This window comes from Mesoplodon mirus (genome assembly GCF_964341445.2).
Source record: "Mesoplodon mirus genome assembly, chromosome: 18".
NCBI classification, from domain to species: domain Eukaryota; kingdom Metazoa; phylum Chordata; class Mammalia; order Artiodactyla; family Ziphiidae; genus Mesoplodon; species Mesoplodon mirus.
In genome coordinates, this window is record NC_138994.1 from 55,079,564 (window position 1) to 55,102,259 (window position 22,696).

Here is a 22,696-nt window from a genome sequence, read left to right on the forward strand (position 1 = left end):
AAGAAATGTAAAGCTGGGTAAGGTATACCTGATAACCAAAAGTTTGGGTGCTAAGTGAAGGTAATGTTTAAAAGGAATAGGATGATAATAGCCACCGTTTTAGGGTGGTCTGAGATCATCTCAGCTTTGTGACCTCAAGCAGGTCATTTAACATCTGGACATCATGTTTCCACATTGATAAAATGAGTAAAATGGACTAGACGATGGCATAGTATTATCTTCCAACTCTAAAGTTGTATTCTGTGAATTGAGTACAAAGATATGCCAGATTTCAGAGAGATTACTGAGAAATAAATACTTGTATATTCCTGGTATTGAGTTATATGTTCTACAAACATTCTAATCCTAACTTACACAAAATGATTCTCTCGTCTTCACTGTGAGGGTGAAGGTCATTCTGGCAGTCGTGTGCACAGCGGATTGGAGCAGGGAGAAACTGGAGGCAGAAAGAATCTGCATTTAGAATAAAGGTTGGCATGGCACAGTGTTATTAGCAATAAACAGGCACAAAAGGGACTACTTGGAAGCATCAACAAAACTTGGTGACCAGGTTTTAGAATCCAAGAATAGGGAGCAATCAAAGGAGATGCCAAGGTTCTCAGCCTGGTAACAGTGTCTTTAGTTACACACGTGGAATACAGGAAGAGCTTACTGATATATTTACCTTCTCCAGAAGAGAAAACATGCATAATTTGCGGGATAACATGATCTGTTTTGTACTGCAGTGTGTTTTGATGAGGCTGTCTGTGGTTCATCTTGCTAACCTGTAGTGCGTTTCCCTTGCCAGGACTCCCCTCTGCATAAAGCCCTCTTTTGGGTAGCTGTGGCCGTGCTGCAGCTCGATGAAGTCAACTTGTATTCAGCGGGCACCGCACTTCTGGAACAAAACCTGCACACCTTAGACAGTCTCCGGATATTCAATGACAAGGTGAATAAGCTTCCACTCGGTATTCCTAAATGCCAAGCACATTAGAGCGCCTCCCTCTTCTCTTGTTGTTATCTTTTAAAATCAGAAGAGGTCCGTAACTTAAATATGAATTTCTGTAATGTAACTTATTATGAGTATAGTTCCTTACTAGCTCATACAAACTGTTTAAACTTTGCATATTTTTATATAAAAATAGCAGAAAACAGTATTTGCCCAATATTAGTAAACAGAATAGGGATAAAAATAGTAATAATAATAGCTACCATGCTAGGCCCTATGCTGTCCAATGCACTGTACACTCAGTTGTAATTTCATAACCCAAAGGTAAAGGTTAGCATTCCCCACCCCCATTTCACTTCACAAAGAAATAATCTGAAAATGAGCTTACTTTTATTGAATTATGGTACTTAATGAAAAATAGGTATAATTAGAAGCAGATAAGGAATTTGGAGAGTCTTAAGGAAACTTTTGGATACTTAATTATACTAGTTTTTTGTTTGCTTAATCCCACTTTAAAACATACCATCACCACCCCTCTTAACATTTATCAGCCTTGATTGAGGTTGGATTTTGGTTCACAGAGGATAGTGGAAGGAATATAACAGTAAGAAATTGTATTCCGGGCCTCCCTGGTGGCGCAGTGGTTGAGAGTCCGCCTGCCGATGCAGGGGATGCGGGTTCGTGCCCCGGTCTGGGAGGATCCCATATGCCGCGGAGCGGCTGGGCCCGTGAGCCATGGCCGCTGGGCCTGCGCGTCCGGAGCCTGTGCTCCGCAACGGGAGAGGCCACAACAGTGAGAGGCCCGCATACCGCAAAAAGAAAAAAAAAAAAAAGAAATTGTATTCCTTTTGTCTTTGGAGAGAAAAAAAATGGGACCAGTCTAGGAGAAAAGAGAGGAATGTTAAGATAGATGTGTGTATATAACAAGAGATTTGCTTGAAGTGAAATTAACAGAGCTTGTGGGTAGAAAGAAACAGAACCAGAGCATGGTTTTAAGTGTGAAGATACCTCATCTAAAAATTATTCGATCAATCTTATGTAGACCCAGAACAGCTGGGGCTCTGGGAAGTATGGAAACAAAATTATAGCGGTAGAAGCTACCTTGAAGTTTATCAGTCAGACCTCCATTTTACAAGATAGAAGAGAACAAAGAAGTCAAGTAACTTGTTCATGTTTGTACATCTGATGTGGGACTAGAACCTCTCTTTCCTAATACCCATTGCCCTTTTCTGGGGTGGTCTTGGGACAGTGGTGGTCAGAGAGATAGCTAGCTATTGGCCATTTCTGTGAATATAAGAATAGTCATAAGTGAAGTGTTTGTCTAGGAATATCTGCCTTGGCATTTTCATTGCCAGAACAGCCCATTAGCAGAAGCTAATATTGCCTCCAGTGCCCCAGGATACTAGGAATCAGAGATAATAAAGCCTGTTAAAAGTCACCAGAATGAACGATGAATAAGGTCTGTGAATCTGTTGTATAACCTGGTGACTGTAGTTGATAACACTGTAGTGTATAATTGAAATTTGCTAAGAGAATAGAACTTAAATGTTCTTACCAAAAAGGGGGATGGGATATAAATATGTGAGGTGATGGATGTGTTTATTAACTTAATGCGGGGAATCCTTTCACAACGTGTATGTGAAAGGATATATATTCATCGTTCAAATCATCACATTGCACACTTTAAATATCTTACAATTTTATTTGTCAGTTATACCTCAGTAAAGCTGAAAATATATATACATAAATTGAACATATAGTAGGTTAATACTTTATGTAATATTTATATGATATTCTGCAATTTGCTTTTTATTTAACAATATAAAGTGAACGTCTTTCTAAGCATGTATGTATTGTACACACACACATAAATGTGTGTGTGTATATATATACATTTGTGTGTGTGTGTGTATAATTCTTTCTCATGGCTGCAGAGTATTTTAAAGTATGCATGAAGCACAATTTATTCAACCATTTGCCCATTAATGAACATTTGATTTGTCTTTCATCTTTTCCATTATAAAAAATGCTCGAAACATCTCTCTACATTTATTTTATAGACTCATGCTTTTCTTTCTTTGAGATAGAAATCTAGACAGACCTGAACATGACCCTAAATACCTTCAGTTTTTGCTTTAAAAAAATCTCTGGGGGCTTCCCTGGTGGCGCAGTGGTTGAGAGTCCACCTGCCGATGCAGGGGACACGGGTTCGTGCCCCGGTCCGGGAAGATCCCACATGCCGCGGAGCGGCTGGGCCCGTGAGCCATGGCTGCTGGGCCTGCGTGTCCGGAGCCTGTGCTCCGCAATGGGAGAGGCCACAACAGTGAGAGGCCCGCGTACTGCAAAAAAAAAAAAAAAAAAATCTCTGTGCATAAGGAAATCACAGGGCTTCTTTTTTTAAAAATGCAAATTCCCGGTCCTTGTCACCTCTCATGATTCTGAGATGGAACCCAGTACTTTCCACCTTTAAACAAGCATCATCAGTGACTTTAAAGCAGGTGTTCCTGGTACCACGCTTTAGGAAACATTGACATATGTGCACTGCCATGTGTAAAACGGATAACTGGTGGGAACCTGCTGTATAGTGCAGGGACCTCAGCTCCGTGCTCTGTTTCGACGTAGATGGGTGGGATGGGGGTGGGGGTGGGGAAGTCCAAGAGGGAGGGGATATATGTATACATATAGCTGATTCACTTCCTTGTACAGCAGAAACTAAAACACTGTAAAGCAACTATACCCCAATTTTTAAAAAATCTTAATTTAGAGGTCAAGTTACACAGCATTTTTGAGTTTCAGTTTCCTTGTTTTCCCACACTAGAATGTCACATCCACCAGGGCGAGTAGTTTTTGTCTGTTTAGCGCGCTGACGTACTTGCAGAGCCTAGAACCATGCCTGGCACATCAAAAACATATAATGAGTATTTGATAAGTAAAAGAAAGAATGAATGAATCTGTCAGTCTGTAAAGTGGAGCTAATACCTATTACATAGAATTGCTTTAAGGTTTCAATACAGTAATGTATCTAATACTTGTATACATCAGGCACTCAGTAAATATGAACTCTTCATTCTCTTGAATTTCCAGTCATCATACTACACAAAGTGCCAGCTACAGTTCAGTGCATGGTCTGATTTAAAATAACAAAACTTTTCGTTTTTAAAAAGTCACCAGGATATAAATGGACAGTCACTTACCTTGCATTGTAAACCAAAGCTGTTTTATCTTCCATCACCTTATGATTTATATGCTTAACTATCTTGCACGAATTTATTTGCAGTACCTTAAATGTTCTGTGGTTTTCTGTAGTCACCTGAAAATAATTTCTCTCAACCTGAAAGGAGTATTTACCTTGTCACAGCTGTTGAACACAAACAAAAACCAATAAGTGATCCTTCCTGTGTGGACCCCGTCAACCATCTCATGATTATGTTTTGATAGAGTCCAGAGGAAGTATTCATGGCGATCCGGAATCCTCTGGAATGGCACTGCAAACAAATGGATCATTTTGTTGGACTCAATTTCAACTCTAACTTTAACTTCGCACTGGTTGGACACCTCTTAAAAGGTAGAGGCCTTATGTCAGAATATTTTTATGAAATGGTGTCGAGAAGCCAGAAGTAACTGAAATGATTGAGTGCTTGAAATAATTTGGCTCATGTGTCTCACTTTAAACACAACTGTATGTCTTACTGCGTTATGTTTTGTTCAGTATATATTTTAATAGAGCCTAATTTCCACATCACATATCAAATTTCCTTTAAAAAGCAAAGGAGTTGATTCTTATAAAATTTCTAAGTACTGAACTTTCTAATAGCTGTTTTATTAATTAATGCTACTTATTGATAAGTATCGTTTTGATTATCAAAATAAGATAGACTGCAAATCAATAAATGTTATTTGAGTAACTCATGTTAGAACATGTTATGTTAGAGATTTGACCACAGATTTTCATAACTTGTTACTAATTTACTGTTGATCAATCCGATTATCACATACCATAGACCCTCACCCTTCTGGTGCCCCATCCTCCCACCTCCACGTTTCTGTACTGCTTATAGCAGCGACCCCCAGCTCTTCCTCAGAGCCAGCTTGTTCACTCCCTCACCTGACTTTACTCCCTACTGGTGACTTTGCTGAGTGTTAGTTTTGGTTTATCAGTGTGGGGCAGTCATGGCCCAAGACTGCAGTTAACAGGAACGGCAAATGGGGTGAGTCAGAAGCCAAAACAGTGTAAAGTATGGCCTGGGATAAGGATCTGGCATGAATTGCTGGCTTTAGATTTGGCCAGAATTAGAGACTCAAACTAGAGCTTGAATCTGCAGTTTTATATCAATTTAAATGATTGTTAAGCTTGAGGGATCATAGAGGTTCCCTCAGTTTTTCACCAAATATATATATACACCTACCATTGTGAATGTATACATTTGATTTCACCACCTTATGAAATTTCTGCAAAAAATATTGACAGTTTTAATCTCTAAAGTGAATAGGCATTGCTCAAAAGATACTACATTTACTGTAGGATACCAAGAAGATGGATTGCAACTAGGCTGATAAAATGCTTGTTTATTCTGTATTTCTAAAAGAATACCAAATATTTTCAATGTACAAATCCCCTATTTTAAATGGAGTAGCATTAGTGATTAAAAGTTGTCCAGAGATCAAGCTTACCCTCTAATCAACCGGATTCTTTGGGCTCTGAGAGCTTATACTCCCTATATCATAAGGCTTTTTTCTTTAATTAAAAAAAAAATTTAAGGGCTTCCCTGGTGGCGCAGTGGTTGAGAGTCCGCCTGCCAATGCAGGGGACACGGGTTCGTGCCCCAGTCTGGGAAGATCCCACATGCCGCGGAGCGGCTGGGCCCATGAGCCATGGCCGCTGAGCCTGCACGTCCGGAGCCTGCGCTCCTCAACAGGAGAGGCCACAGCAGTGAGAGGCCCGTGTACCGCAAAAAAAAAATAAAAAATTTAAGTGATAGAACCCTATTTTCAAAGCATATCTTAAGGCAAACTACACTAAATAGGTTTTTAAAAAATTCCTTGTGCTGCTTTAAGGAATAGAAGATCTGAAACACCATCATCTTCTAATTTTCCTCTCCCTGAGGTACCTTCGAGTTCCAGGGAACATTATTCTATTCTATACATTTTAATCCTATATGTAATTAAGTAACTATTAACATATGCATATATTTTACCTTCCCAAATGGCTATTCCCCTTACATACTTCCTTTCCTTGCAAAGTTGCTAGTCACAGAATAAGAATTCAACAGATACTTGTTGAAAGAATGAATTAACTTCTTGTTTGTTTTTATTTTTTGTAGGATACAGGCATCCTTCACCTGCCATTGTTGCAAGAACAGTCAGAATTTTGCATACACTACTAACTCTGGTTAATAAACATAGAAATTGTGACAAATTTGAGGTGAATACACAGAGCGTGGCTTACCTGGCAGGTAAAAACACAAAATAGACAAAATTAATCTTACCACAGCTATATCTAAGGACCATGAAAAAGGTACAGACACGTCTGGGTCCTTCCGCTGGTTGCTTGGCAGGGTAAAGAGTTCACAGTTCAGTCCTGTGGCATTGGTTAAAATTTGGAAAGTTTTGCCAAGACATTTTTCCTTATAAAAGAATTTGCATTAATATGTGAAATGTGTTCCCTTAGTCACCTTTGGTTCAAGACACCACGTGGCTCCCTGTTGTCTGTCGTAAAATCTAAAAGCCTCAGCCTAGCGTCCTGGGCCCTTAAGCAGCTCTCCTGATTCTGTCCCCTTTCTCTAATTTCATAGGCCTCATTGTTTATCACCTCTCCAAATGGATGGGCTATTTGAAGCTAATCTACTTGCCATCTCCTAGAAGTGCCTTTATGCTTCTTTAATACTCATTTCTGATGCTGTTTGTTTTACCTAGACTGTCTGCCCATCCCCACCATTCCATTATACCATCCCTATCCGCTCTTACCTGATTTGTGTTTCTCCTCTCAACAACACTTAGCACTCGTATATAACACAATTCTTGAACATCGTTGTTTGTTGGAAAGTGCTGATTCCCAGTTTAGCAGACTTCAGTTTGTGGCACCTTTTTTGTTGGAATTATTTGACCTTGGGCAAATCATTTAACGTTTCAGAGTACTTCTCTTTATCTAAGAAGTGGACCTTATAGTCCTGCCCTGCCTACCTTTTGTGTTTGTTGAGGTCCAGTGTTTATTAAAGCACTTGACTAATATAAGGTGCTCTTTAAATCTCTTTGTAAGTTTCATGTTTACATGCAGTCTTCCAAAACAGACTAAACGCTTTAACATAAACAAGTCTGTCCTAAGTGTTTTATATCCTTAAACGTCATACTCTCATGTTTAATAGCTATTATTCTCTTCAGGAGGTTGTAAGAAGTATATCCTAATTTAAGTCACACTTGTGATTTATTAAATTTTTAAATCTTCCTTCTTTTTCCTTTTAGCTTTACTTACAGTATCTGAGGAGGTTCGAAGTCGCTGTAGCCTAAAACATAGAAAGTCTCTTCTTCTTACTGATATTTCAATGGAAAATATTCCTATGGATACATATCCCATTCATCATGGTGACCCTAGCTATAGGTAAATGGACGTCTCCCACAATTACATAATTACAATCAGGTTTCAATATTCCATGCCAATGGAGGCAAGCGGGCAGAGTAATCCAGAAGGTAATATAGAAGGGACTCTAAAGATAACCTAGGAAGAGTGTGTAAATCAAAACTCATTTTATAAATGTACAGTATTTTATGTGTGTTAGTTGAAGGAAAGTTCTTCTAATCTAATTGTGCTAATTAGTTAACATTAGTTTGCCTCTTTTTAAGCACAAATCAGTTGAATAATGAAAAGAGATGATCTTGAAAGTATCGGATTGCAGGAAAAGGCCTAGGAAAACCTAATGTGAAATATAAGCAACATTACATGCTTAATGATAGAAAACTAAGCTATACAGATTTGTTAAAAAGATACACATGCCAACATTTTTATTGTATTTACTCATATCACACTAAAGTTACTAAAAAGTTTTCTATAGTACAGATTTAGATGTTAAGATAATCAAATTATATCCTGTTGTATGTTGCTTTGAGTGGTATATTTTTCACTAAAACATAGAGAAATTACATGAAAATAGCATCATTTGGAGTTTTTTTAATATTTTCAATTAAACAAAGATACCTTTAAGTTTTAGGTACAGTGTTGAACATGGGAAAATAATCTTGTATTTGTAGTGCTTATATCATTAAATTTATCAGCATCCTGCTTTTTGATTAAAAAACCCTCAGCAATTTCCAGCTGAGATGTTAACAATGTATGCAAAAGCTTTCCAGGCATACTTGGCTTTCAGTAGTCTTACTCTTCAGTCATTCCTATGATCATATTTCTTTGAGATATGCCTTTTTTTGTTATGAGAAGGAGAAAGTGAGTTTGACTGTGTTCCCCCTTGGTTTTTAAACCAGGGATACAATTGCTTATTTAGACTTGATTCTCCCTGATTAAAAAATCAATGCAGTACAGTTCAGTTGAGCATTTGTTGAGTACCTACTGTGTATCAGATGTCATGGCAAGAAAGTGGATACTTCCTGGGGATAGATTAAGAGTTTGTACCCTAAAGAGTGAGCTTTAAAGTACAGTTTTAAAATTACTTGATCGCTGCCATTGGGAAGTACAGTAGCCAATTAGAAGGACCAGCAGTGGTCGTATTTGTCATCATGTTTATTGATTCTTCTCAATTGTTTTCATCTCTCAGGACACTAAAGGAGAATCAGCCATGGTCCTCTCCCAAAGGTTCTGAAGGGTACCTTGCAGCCAGCTATCCACCTGCGGGCCAGACCAGTCCCCGAGCCAGGAAATCCATGAGTTTGGACATGGGGCAGCCTTCTCAGGCCAACACGAAGAAGTTGCTTGGTTAGTTTATCTAAATTATGTAGAAAGTTTTAGAATTCTTTTCAAAAATGGTCAGATACTTTCACTCCTGGAAAATTATTTGAAGCTGTTCAAGATTATCAAAATCTCCTGGTTTTGATATAGCAAAGTTTTTGATGCCAATTATGAGAGAGTTTGGTAGATCAGTTAAGCCATATCAGTTAAGATAGAGGAATGAGAATGAGATCTTGAAACAGTTTTGGGGGGATTCTTAGACTAAATATTGTGGCTCTACTTGTTTGATTCTGCCTTGGCCAGGCAGAAGGGAAATGGGAGTAGGAGAGACATTAGATACAGAAAAGGAAGAGCCTTGCAGCATTCAAATGCAGGGCCTTTAACAATATATTTCCCAAAATTACCCTCTGAGGACAGGATACATCAATATGCTATGAAGCTATAATAATACTATTTGCCATCTTTTCTTTAAAAAGACAAAAAGGTAAGAGTTTTTGATTACTGTATTTTTTTTATTACTGCAAGAAGATAGGGTTCTTGGAAGTTAAAATTGCTTGGTTATATCAACATTTGACCGTGAGAAATATACCTGAAATGCTGTGAGACCCTTTCTCCCTTTTCAAAAACTGAAGTAAATAATGAGAGAGCCCACTGATCCCACCTCACCACAGATTGAATGCAAAGGTGCTCTTACACAACTTTGGCTAAAGAAGTATAAAATAAATAACCTGCCAATAAACCATGAGAGAAGTTGAAACCATGAATGTTAATCACTATTACTAGTCACATAGGACTGTTATCTTTTGTTTATTTATTTATTTATTTACTTTTGGCTGCATTGGGTCTTTGTTGCTGCACGCGGGCTTTCTCTAGTTGTGGTGAGCGGGGGCTACTCTTCGTTGCTGTGCACAGGCTTCTCATTGCAGTGGCTTCTCTTGTTGCGGAGCACAGGCTCTAGGCGCGCGGGCTTCAGTAGTTGCAGCACATGGTCTCAGTAGTTCTGGCACACGGGCTTAGTTGCTCCGCAGCATGTGGGATCTTCCCGGACCAGGGCTCGAACCCGTGTCCCCTGCATTGGCAAGCAGATTCTTAACCACTGCGCCATTAGGGAAGTCCCAAGGACTGTTATCTTTTGTTTGAGTTCCTTTCTCTTTATACTTTTCCATAAATAATGTTCTAGGAGTTTCCTGGTTGCTTTGTGTTTTGTGATTCCGAGTTTTCATGCCAAGGAAGTTGTAAATGAAAAACTAACTTCAGAGAAAAATGCAATATTGAATTCATTCAACCCATGTGATAGACGAAAAAGTTATAGTCTTTGCCCTGGAGGAGCTCATAGTTTGGTGGCTAAGACTTATAATCAGGCAATTGCAACAGCATCCCCAGGTGCCATTAAAGTAAGGAAATTAGGAAAAGCTACAGAGAGGAGGTAACACTTGAACCGGATCTTGAAATTTTAATACATGCTTGCCCGGTAGGCACAGGATAAGGAAGGCATGTATTCAAGAGAGGGGGGAAATAGCATGAATAAAGCAAAGTCAGGAAAAGCACTTGGGTACGAAATGAGGCTAGAGAAGAATTGCAACTAGTTTGTGGGAGACTTTGTGCCATGTTAAGAGATTTAGCCTTATCATGTATCCAGCAGGGATCTTTAAGTAGGGGAGAGACGTTACAAAATGTTATTCTTAGGAAAGGTTTTTGGCTACAATATGGAGAAATAGGAAGAGTTTTTTCACAAGGGAATCATTTAAGAGATCGTCACAGCAGTCCAAGCAAAAAATGCTGTAGGCCTGCACTAAGGCAGGAGCAGTGGGACAGTGGAGAAAAGGAATCAGGTGTGGGACTTAGTGCCTGACTGTTTGGGCCAGGTGGGGAGGGAGAAGGCAGTGAAGGATGTCAGAAATTTCTGGCTTCAAAACCTGGCTGGATAGTGATTCCATTCACAGAGATCAAGACTAATATATTTATAGTACAAGATAAATTTAGGTTGGTTGATATTATATTTGAGATCCCTTCAGGATTCTTGGCGTGTATATGTAAGAGATAAATGAAAACATACATCTGGAGTTGAGGAAGAGAGAAGTGGACAAGTGGCACATTTAGAATTGATTAGTTCATTAGACCGCTGAAGCTATGGGAGTGGAAGGAGATCTCCCAGGAAGAATGCAGAGTGTAAAGTAAAAAAGGAAGAATGAGGAAAGTAAGAAAACTAAACGTAGAGAGTGGTGTCCTGATCTCATGCAGTATGAAAGCACGAATTGGTTTTTAGGAAATTTGATATTTTAAGTCTGGTCACTAACTGGATGCCTAGGCTTGCGACTTCAGGCTAATCTCTTAACTGCTCATGGCTTCCTCAGTTTACAGGTACAGGAAATGAAGGGGTTGGACTAGATTCTTTTGGGCTGTTAAATTATTTGACCTTGATTTTTATGACTATTGTGAATAATTATTAGTATTAAAACTTGAGGTTAATAGAACATTAAATTTCTCAAGTGTTCAATTGTCATATGTAATTATAGTGGCTTCAGTTCTGGCTTTTAAAAAATAATACTGTCAAAAGTATTCCAGATTTGCTCTTAGAGCTGTACCAAGAAAAATAAGAGAAGTTCTTGGAATATAAAGAACAGAAATATATAAGTTCCAAATAATCCAGTTTCAATACTTTTACTTTAAGAGAAAGGTATTTAACATTGGTATAATACATGATTAGAGAAACTCAAAGCCAAGTGGGAAATGGTACTGCTTGCTATTTTTGAAGCATCTCCGAGTGTATCTATTATTTAGTACTTTGAGGCATGCACATCCTTTTTTCAAAGCCTGAAGAAGTAAAATCAAACTTTGATTTTGTCTACTTTTAGAAATTCTTCATAGGTTAATGACTCATTCTTGGCACCAGCAGAATGCCTTAAATTGAAAAAAGGCTGTTCAGACATAGTTGATCTTTGCTACTAAACAGCACATATCTCTGTATTTATTATCAAATATTGTACTTGTTGGTGGAGTTTGGTTTACCTCCAGTGTAGTGCATGTAATCTCAATTTAATTTGGACCAATAAGGCACATCCTGTCCTGAAACAGAACAGCTGTGTGGCCAAGATTCCTTGAGAAGATGGAAAAAAACAGGAAAGGAGAGGAACTCTGCCCCAGGGATATGTTTGAGCTTTCTTTGGGTCCTTAAGTGAAAACGTAAACACTTTATGCCCAAACATTTTCTTTTTAGTATATTCCTATTCACAGACACTGTGGTTAATGAACTTCCATATTCTGTAACTTTTGTTTATAGGAACAAGGAAAAGTTTTGATCACTTGATATCAGACACAAAGGCTCCTAAAAGGCAAGAAATGGAATCAGGGATCACAACACCCCCCAAAATGAGGAGAGTAGCAGAAACTGATTATGAAATGGGTGAGAAACAAAGTTAATAATTAATCTAGATCATTGAAAGTAAGGAGGGAGAGTACATTAAAGCCATATTTGCTTTCCAGCCATTTCTTAGTATCATTAGGATAAAATATAGAAACATTTGCTCTTTTTCAAAAGACAAAGACAAGCTATACAGTCCTTAAAATGACAGATATCCTGAAACCTGTGTAGAAAGTAAGCATACATATGATATACAACATTGTATACAGCTAGCCAGAACTTTTATATAGGTGAATAGTAATTTTGTATGATATTTATGTTGATACTTTAAGTGTCTATTAAAAAGCTATCGAATTTTAGAAGTGACATTAAAATCTGTTAGGTGAAGTAGTATCTAGTGTGTTATATTTGAGTAATATACCTGATTGTGTTAATCCATATCTTACCACAGAAACTCAAAGGATTTCCTCATCACAACAGCACCCACATTTACGTAAAGTTTCAGTGTCTGAATCAAATGTTCTCTTAGATGAAGAAGTACTTACTGATCCGAAGATCCAAGCACTTCTTCTTACTGTTCTGGTAATACTCTTTGCTTTTTGTGGGGGTTTTTTTCCAGTCTACTCTTAGAAGGCCCTTAAATATTAAAAACATGAAAGGAAGGCCATATTCTGCTTCTCACCGAAACAGGTAACAATTCAGCCACAAAATAAAATGGTTTTTGTTTACTTTTTTGCAGGCTACGCTGGTGAAATACACCACGGATGAGTTTGATCAACGAATTCTTTATGAATACTTAGCAGAAGCTAGTGTTGTTTTCCCCAAAGTTTTTCCTGTTGTGTAAGTATCTCCACTTGCGTTTAACTTTTGTATCTGTCTTGAAGTCAAATGTTTTATAAAAGCTTAGGAAAAGTATCACCCAGTAGTGTTCACTGGTTGTGGAGAGGGGAACGTGAAGTAGTGTGATAGTGATTTTTAGCTTAGAGACAGTGGGTTTAATGGGACCTAGGACTAGATTTGGCCTGTCGATCAGGAAAAGCATTTTTTTTTTAATTCAAACAGAAAGTCACAAAAATTATAATCATCCTCATCAGTTCACTCAGTCCCATGTAATTAATTTTTTTTCATCTTGATCTTTTGTTAGCACTTTTATGAATTCATCAGTTTTCCATTGGAGTTCTGAAAATGCTTATTCATTCAGTTCAGCAGTGTAGTCAGTTACCAGAAACCTGTACTTGTCAGAGTGGGAAAAACATTTTTTTATCTTGTGATTTTCTTACATTTTTCATTGTGATGAGCATTGTTTATTTCCTCACTTAGGAGAAAGCTGTTAGATTGCTATATTTAAATCAGCATACCTGTTCTGTTTTCTTTTTCAGTAAAGCTTTTGTTTTTAATCCACAGCTGAGTGAAAACAAAATTGACTTCTTATTTAGGAGATGAATTTTATTCTCTCTTAAGGGCTAAAATCATATTAGCCTCAAAGTGTTCAAATCTAAATAACCCAAAGAAACTTGGGAAACTCTATTCCTAATTTAGGCCTTCTGTGTAGTATCATTAATTCTTTGTTTTTGTTTAATCTTATTTATAAATTTCAGAATTTTATATACTTGGCTCTTGGTTATTTTTTTTTTTTTTTTTTTTTTTTTGCGGTACGCGGGCCTCTCACTGCTGTGGCCTCTCCCGCTGTGGAGCACAGGCTCTGGGCGCGCAGGCTTAGCGGCCATGGCTCACGGGCCCAGCCGCTCCGTGGCATGTGGGATCTTCCCAGACCAGGGCACGAACCCGTGTCCCCTGCATCAGCAGGCAGACTCTCAACCACTGCGCCACCAGGGAAGCCCCTTGGTTATTTTTATTAATGGGGTATAGCTGGGTTAGAAATAGTTAATTTCCTCAGAAGTTTGAATTTGATCATACATTCCACCCCCTCCAAGCTAATTTTGCTTTCCTCATTCGATCTGATTCAGCATTTATTAAACACTGATTAATATTAAATTTAGTTTTAACTCCTGGGTACATATCAATAATCAGCAGAAAGAGATGGTCCTAAAGCATGCTGAGTGGCAGACAGAAACCAACCTTGTCTTGAGCAAATAGTCACCATATATAGTTAAGCATGGTTGTATGACAGTGCTAGTTAGGTGCTTTTACCATATTTTCCTAACAACTTAAACACAAAAGACAAAACAAAAAAGCAAATACACACGTTCATTAGAGAAAAATTGGAAAACCACTCATCACCCTTCATTTTTATCATACTGTTCTAGGGAAAAATATTTTCCAGTATATATTTTCATTTAATTTTCCTTTAAAATGTTCCTCTGTTGACTTTTATTTTTTTAGGCACAATTTGTTGGACTCTAAGATCAACACCCTGTTGTCATTGTGCCAAGATCCAAATTTGTTAAATCCAATCCATGGGATTGTGCAAAGTGTGGTGTACCATGAAGAATCCCCACCACAGTACCAAACATCTTACCTGCAAAGTAAATAAACGTATCGGGAGGAGGATGGTTGATGAACTTCAAACGTGTGCTATTAAAGGATGCACTGGCTGAAGAATTCCTTATGAGGAATAGGCTTGTTCACACCTCTCTAACATGCCATTTTCTGACTTTTAATTATGTGTTCAGTACAATAAGTGGTTGACAACTTTTTAACTAAAATATGGTTTTATACTGGGTATATTTTCAGTGAGTTTTAGTCTACTTTGACACTCATTCTAAAAAAAAATGTTTTCACTGTGTGTGTGGGTTTTATATATCATCAACTATATAATTTCTGTTAAGACTGAAAGAGTGTCATGCTTGCTATAAGAGTAACATTTGATTTGTTGCAGGTTTTGGTTTTAATGGCCTATGGCGGTTTGCAGGACCCTTTTCAAAGGTAAGAAAATATCTTTTTCTCTATTGACAAAATGAAAGTTTTATTTATATTACTGTGCCTGCTTTAAGACAATATGTTGAAAACCAGAATGATTCACAAAAAACACATACGTTATTTTTATTAAAAGTTTTCTACCACGCGATTCTTTCTAAGAGGCAGCACCTTTAATATGTTTATATACTAGCTTTTACCAAAAAAAAAAAAAATTCAACTTAATTTATGCTTGACTTTTCAGAAACGTATGATAAACCTCTGTAAACTTTCTGCCCTCGGTCCCTCATGTAGTTGATGATCTTAATGCACACATTTAGGTATCTTGTGATTAGGAAGGAGCATTACGTATGTTTAAAATCTACCTCATGACCTGAATTTAATATAATGTTATATGTCAATTAAACCTCACTTTTAAAAATTACATAATGAAAAAGAAATTTACCTCAAGAAAACATTTTTCCTTCCAACCTGTTGCATTAGATTCACTCTTCCCTGAATATATCCTCATTTGCTCCATTCAGTTTGTTCTTTGATTGGCGTTAGTTGATATAGTGCTTCATAAATGTGTGTTTAATTATTCTCTCTGTATATGGCCTCCCTCCAAATTGATTGAGGTTCCTTGAAGGCAGGACTTCTTTTTCTTCCCCTAGTGCAGTGTTCTAGAGATAGGGGTGCTAAATCAATACGAATTGCATAAACCTTGTTCTAATTTTAACAATTGAGTACTTAGTTTTGTTTTGTTTAGTTATTACTGCATATCTCTTGATATGCAAAGGCTGTCATTTAAAAAAGGGGCCTGAAGTCACAGAAATAAGTATATCATGCGGGGACTTTTGTAGTTTGATTGCCAGTAACCCTCCGAGCCCTTCGCGGTATTTAGTTAGTTGAATCTCTAAATGGCAGCTGGAATGATGCTCTGCTCATTTTCTCGTTTTGGAAAATAGACTAGACATCATTCCTGATGATTGGATTGTCTCAGAATTAATTCAGTCTTTGTGCATGGCCTTCAGTAATCACAGGTTCATCTGGAAGCTATAAGTGTTAGCTGAATAAAATTCCCAGTTGTAAGTCCCATGGTAGTCTACAAATATGATTCCACCCCCTTTTTTTTTAATGATCTGTAGTACAAAGGAAGCAAAATAGTAAATTAAGCCCAAAACAAAAATTGAATTTATCTTTTTTGGCTTCAAGGGGGATTTACAAAATAAGAAAAAAGAACAGAGCTAAAATAATGTCCTATTTTCCATTACAGCAAACACAAATCCCAGACTATGCTGAGCTTATTGTTAAGTTTCTTGATGCCTTGATTGACACGTATTTGCCTGGAATTGATGAAGAAACCAGTGAGGAGTCCCTCCTGACACCCACATCTCCTTATCCTCCTGCAGTGCAGAGCCAGCTTAGTATTACTGCTAACCTTAACCTTTCTAATTCCATGACCTCACTTGCAACTTCCCAGCATTCCCCAGGTCAGTAAATGCAATCTTTATATAAATTTGAGCAATAATATTACTATACCAACATTAGGAATTCCCTTGTTATCAGTTTATAGCAGATTTTGCTCCTTTTTATCATGAAATTCATCTTACATTTCTTCTTTACCTTGTAGCCGATTTGAATTTTGGTTTCTGTAGAGCTGTCTACTTTCAAACAGTTTTACAAAGATAGTGAAATGTTTAGAGTGTTCACATAGTGTTCCAAGGTTGATAAGTTTTTAGAGTTTAGGCAGGAAGAGTATAACCTAAGGTATATAACCCTGTAAGTGAACAGATTTATAATTCCCTTACTAGATATACTAACCTTGCCCTAGTGTTTCTGTGTCTCTGATATAGCATACTGTATCCCAGAAATATACAAAATATAGTAGTGCCCCTTTTCCCTGCTGCCAGCAACAACCTGAAAATCTAGGAGTAAATAAACAACCAGACAAAAATGCCAGCTCAAAAAAATAACATCTTAAAGCCCATAAGCATATTCCTGACTCTGGAGTCACTCTTAGGTCCAAGTGGGGAAAGTATGCCCATTCAGCATGCAACTAAGAGGCAGATAAACTGAGAAATAACAGCTAATAGCTCAGGTGGGGCTGAGATAAACAAGATGGCAGAAATGGCAAACGTACAGAACTCTGGGCTTATTCAGTGACAAAGCGGATGATTTCTTATGACTCTGGTCAAACCCTGGAGGTGTATTCAATTCATTACAGAACTGATGCCATTGTGTATTTATGATGACAGTGGGTAATGAAGGAAAGCTTCCGTTGTGGTCATGTATTCTATTCAGAAAGATATCTTTCTAAAATGGTTAAAATTAAAAAGGTTTTGTGTTTAAAGTTTCATTATCTGAAAAGTTTACTTATGAAACACCTCATGCTATAAGGAAAAGTTATCAATATTAGACGTAGTTAAGTGTTAGCATGGATTTTCTTTTAAAAAGCCAAATGATGTATTATAACTATTTTGTGACGTTCAAGATCCATAAGTAGAATTCCCAGTTTATAATCTCAGTTTTGCATGAATGTTTAAACATACATAGTTTTGAAGGTTCTGAAGAACTTGGCAAATCTAATACCCAATTCATATGATAAACCATTATATTAAATAACTATATTCATCTATTAAGCTTTGGTCAACAACAAAGCCTTGGTCAGCAGAGGAAACAAATTGTTTGATCCAGCATTTATTTATCAATCACCTTACTGCACCTAGTCAGGTTTTCTCCCCCCCAAGAAATAAGAGAAATCTAGCCAACTTTTTTTCCCCATATAACTGTGTTTATTTGGCCTCTGTCACCTATTCCCTAGAACAGTGTTTCTCCAAGTGTGGTCCCAGACCAGCAGCCTCAACATCATTTAGGAGCTTATTAGAAATGCAAACGCTAGAATCCCACCCCAGACCTCCTGCACAAGAGACTCCAAGAGTGGGGCCCAGCCAGCAATCTGTGTTTAATAAACACCCAGGTGATTCTTATGCACTAGAGTGTGCCTATGATCTTGCCCCGTTATCAGCATTTCAACTGTTAAAGCCAGGGCAAACCTTTACGTTTACTTTCTTCTAGATACTGCAGCCACTGAATTCTTTCCCTCATCACCACTACCCCCCACCTCCCACCATAAAATCTTAGCATTTTGGAGCTAGGGGTTACTGTAGAGATAATTTAGTTCTAGGCTCACAATGTTGTGTGTGAAGGGGAGACTGAGTTTAGAAGAGCTAAGTGAATTGCTTTATCACACAGTCCTTACCTAGAACCAAGGCCAGTGCTCTTTCTGCCACGTTCATTGCCTTCCGTATCTGTCATCTTTCTTCCTTCCCTTCCCCTGCCTTTCCCTTTTTTCTTTCATTTATTTATTTCTGTCTCATTACTTCCGTCTGCCTTACCTTAAGTCCACTGCTCCTTTTCTTCTGTAGAGCTCTCTATCATCTGGGTTAGTCAACCACTGAAGTTAATCACAAGTAGAAAATTCGTAGACCGTCTATATTGATCCTCTTGTTTTTAAAGTTTGGTTCATTTTGACCAGTCTTTTGCCTCTTGGGCTACTAAAGTGATGTTAAAGCTGTCAAAATGTTCAGTTGTTTTTACATTGACTTTTTTTTTTAACCCAAACTAATTGTCAGGGGTATTTCTGCCCATCTTTGCCCACTGATGGAGACAATAAAATAATCAGATTAAGAATAAAGGTACCCGTACAAGTTCTTCTGCTAGTTGATTAACTGTTCATGTCCTGTGTTGATTGGACATTAGCCATATCATTTGCTTAGAAAAGTAGTCCTACTCTGTAACCTCTTATTTAGAATTGTTTAGAGAAATCAAAGAAGAGCATTTGTGGTTTTGGTTACAGTTTTAAACCTACTGTGTCACCTCCAGTAGTTCTCCAAAGATGGCTGCTTGAATAGATTATAACACCCTGGAAACCTCTGACTATTCTCAAAAGAAACTGAAGCTTTAAAAGTAATACAATTAATTAAGTAGAATAACGGTGTTTTTCTGCCTCTAAATTGTAAATTGTATGTCCTTTGGTTCACCAGATTATTTTACTACATGTTATTAGAGAAAGAGTTTATCTTTTCATTAGTAACTTTACTCTTCGATGAAACCCATTTGTATCTCTAAACTGTGGGCTCATCTCCATGAAAGGATCCTGATTTATTTATTTACCTAATTATTGTGTTTTTGTCATTTGCTCTTAGGGAATACCTCTTACAAGAGTTAATACTTTATAAGTAGGTACGCTGTTTTATATCTTTAGCTCCTTGTAATCTTACATTCCTATCTCCTCAATTCTTTGTGGATCTGAGTTTGCTGATATCAAAGGGCTACAAGAAGTGATGAATCTAATCCAGACTCATAACTCACTCCAGTATTTTGGCTTCGCTATTTGGTTGTATAGAAACCAGAATATTTCCCTGTCTCCACTTCCATCAGCCAAGTCCTAAGCAGAAGCATTTAAAGAAGCCCTGTGTCACTCCCTGAAATGGAGCATAAGTGTGGCTTGCCATCAAATTACCCAACATCAACCTGCGCTAGTCTACTGAATTTTAAACAGGTGAAAGCTCTGTTTCTTTATGTCAAAAAGCAAAAGTTGCTGATCTGCACACAGCTCAAGCCTTTGCTTCAAACTGTCCCTGTCAGTGCAAGACTTTGCTTTCTAGATCTTTGGTACTTAGCAGGATCAGCCACTAAGCTGTATCTTCTTTTGGTCTCCAGTATTCTCTGCTGTCAAATTAGCTGGATAAGAAATTCATGAACCCCCTCGCCCTCCCCCATGAAACACTAAACCTTACTTAGGTAAAAATTTTGGTGATAATTCATCAGTCACCAGCTTTTGAGGAAGTAGCGGTCATTTACATAAAGCAGTTGTCTCTGAAAATCCATTCTTCTTGACAGATGATCATAGCCCACTTGTCTATCCCCTTAGCACAAGAAGGATCGTTTTATAACTCTGTATATAAAATTACATAAATGACTGTCTTCTGACCCCACTCCTAGTAGAAATTGACTTGGTATCAGTGGAGCCAATGGACTGTACTCAGAGTTCAGTGCATATGAAATTGTGTTAACTGTGGTCCTTTTAGCCAAATGGACATAAAACTTTGTCTCTTCAGATTTTCCCACATGCCACTATGAGAATCTTGAAGAGAATCCGTAATATTTACTCTCTGATAGATAAGAATATTTCAAATTTGATATTGCGATCCATTCTTAGGTCCAGTGTAGCTGAGCTGGACATGAATTGAAGAACCAGGATTAGAACTAGAAAATAAAACCTATCTACTAAAAATGTTATATATGGGACTTTCTCGTGCTTAAGGCCAAGCCATAAATGGCTCTCTTACAGGATGAACAAAGAAGCCTTTTTAAAAGCCATATTGTGAGTGCTTTATAACCATTTCAAGTATGCATTCCAAATAGTCTTCCTGTATCCTCTTTAGATATTAAGGAGCAAGTATACTAGAAATAAAAATCCAGATGGAATTATATGGATTTTAGTACTCATTAAAAAGAAATTAAATAGGTTCATTTCCAATGTATTAAAATTTAATTTACACTCTACCGAGACCTCCTAATATTTTTCACACTGTAATTTAATTCAGTAAACATTCGAACACCTATTCTGTAGGTACACACTAGGTACTCTGAAACATTTAAAGATGAGAGAGACCCTGGTCCCCAGAGACTTGACAGTTTTTGCCTGTGGATCTCAGTATTCGGTTTCAGCTAAAGTTGTTATTTCCTTCTGAGTCATGTTGTTTAACAAATTCTTTGTGTACACAAGTTCTTTGATTTTTTTTTTTTTTTTTTTTTTTTTTTTTTTGTGGTATGCGGGCCTCTCACTGTTGTGGCCTCTCCCATTGCGGAGCACAGGCTCTGGATGCGCAGGCTCAGCGGCCATGGCTCACAGGCCCAGCCGCTCCGTGGCATGTGGGATCTTCCCAGACCGGGCACGAACCCGTGTCCCCTGCATCGGCAGGCGGACTCTCAACCACTGCGCCACCAGGGAAGCCCCTAGTTCTTTGATTTTTAGGTACGAGATTAATACTACAATGGTCTGTAGAAAATAACCTGAAATCCAGATTTTATCTTGAATTATCCCAGATATTCAGTGTTTACTACATGCAAGGGACTCTGTTAGACCCAAGGGAGTGGCGGGGGCTACTAGGACATGAGACCTGCCCTCAAATAGATTTCAGAACAGTAAGAGTGGCAAAGTATACACAGATAACTATTTTGCCCTCTTTCGTGATCTCTTTTGTACTTATGTTGTACCTTGTACTGTACACTATTCTGATCATTCAAAGGGACATCTGTTCGGAAAAATCAGGTAATAATTACGGCAAAAGTTTTATAATATATTTTTGACCTCAAAAATATGTGAGGTCACATATTTTATAATTTTTTAACAAAAATAAGCCTGTGATCTATTTTAAATGTTTTTTCACTTGGAAAAAAAACACTTTAATTTGTTTCTTTGATCGCCTTATTTTACTGTTAGTATTAGAGTATGGATTTTTTAGAGCAAAGACCTATTTAGTTGAACTTTATTTTAAATTCACTTCTTTCACTTTATTTTGGGGCTATGTCCAGGCCTGTCAGTTATTCAGTCACTTTGCTTCTGTAATGCAGACCTCCCTCCCAGGAAACTGGGTGGATCAGCTGGCCCAGTAGTGCTGACAGCTGTGTGCAGAAAAGGTTAGTTTATCAAAACCATTTCTCCAAAGGGTAGACTTAGTCACACTTCTGCTGTGTTTACCAGGTTTAAAATGTCTCCCTCTTAGAAGAAACTTAGAGGCCTCTATTTTGAGACTACTTAAAATCTCCAAAACAATTTTAATGTTTTAGGGAACTGCTTACCATATCCCAAACCTTTATTTGGTATATTCTTGATTTAGTTTTTCTTCTTTTTTCTTTGTTATTACCCCGTATTTAAGGGAGAAAAATAATTTTAAACTGAGCAATTGCTTGGTGTAATTTCTTCTAATTTTCCATTTCATTTTTTATTGTAATTCTTGATTTACACTAAAATTCTTTCTTCTAATATAGGTGGTAAAAACGCATCTGTCTGTAAAATTGTAAGTTCTTCCATTTATTTAGAGATTGTAATGTTTGGGAAATTAATGGTCAGAGTTCATTAATTAAAACAAGAATCCTCCTGAAAACCAAGGAAAATAATAATTATCCAGTATCTAATCATATTTCACCCTTTAAAAATCTTTCAGATATCACTCACTTTTGTTTTTTTCTTCCATTCTGTGTCTGTGAAGCTTCTCTGCCTTGCTCTAAATCAGCAGTTTTCATGCAGCTGTTGCCTCATCAAGGTACTCTTTACTTTTGTCATCTTTGCACGAAATACTGCTTACCCTGCGCTCATCCTGGGCACATGGCATGAGACTTCATTCACCAATCCCTGTAAGCAGAGTCTGGTTCAGGCACCTAAAGAATCTGTAAGGCCATTAACTGTAAGGTCTGGATGCTTACGGTGCCACAGGGCTGAGACTTGTCTTGATGAAAGAGCTGTTCATGCTCCCCCTGAACACTGAAGATGCAGTCCCAGCCCTGGACTAACACAGACAGGTTAACAAGAAACTCCAGGGAGAGTTAATAGAGAAGGGAGGGTATGTGGTTTGGGGAAGATTTTTTAGCT

General features: G+C 37.6%; 1 protein-coding gene across 6 annotated transcripts in view; it reads left to right on the forward strand.

Moving 5' to 3' along the window:
- NF1 (neurofibromin 1) overlaps positions 1-22,696 on the forward strand; it is a 259,294-nt gene that overhangs the window by 227,327 nt on the left and 9,271 nt on the right. For 5 of the 6 annotated variants that reach the window (XR_014291882.1, XM_082603380.1, XM_082603381.1 and 2 more), the window contains 11 exons: positions 788-928; positions 4,367-4,493; positions 6,250-6,381; positions 7,388-7,523; positions 8,689-8,846; positions 12,100-12,222; positions 12,632-12,762; positions 12,920-13,020; positions 14,524-14,666; positions 15,020-15,066; positions 16,313-16,529. Coding sequence is in view for 5 of the 6 variants with exons in the window: in XM_082603380.1 (XP_082459506.1) it covers positions 788-928; positions 4,367-4,493; positions 6,250-6,381; positions 7,388-7,523; positions 8,689-8,846; positions 12,100-12,222; positions 12,632-12,762; positions 12,920-13,020; positions 14,524-14,666; positions 15,020-15,066; positions 16,313-16,529 (1,456 nt within the window). In the remaining variant the exon portion in view is untranslated. The remainder of the gene's footprint in view (positions 1-787; positions 929-4,366; positions 4,494-6,249; positions 6,382-7,387; positions 7,524-8,688; positions 8,847-12,099; positions 12,223-12,631; positions 12,763-12,919; positions 13,021-14,523; positions 14,667-15,019; positions 15,067-16,312; positions 16,530-22,696) is intronic. The other variant, XM_082603382.1, reaches the window with a different exon arrangement.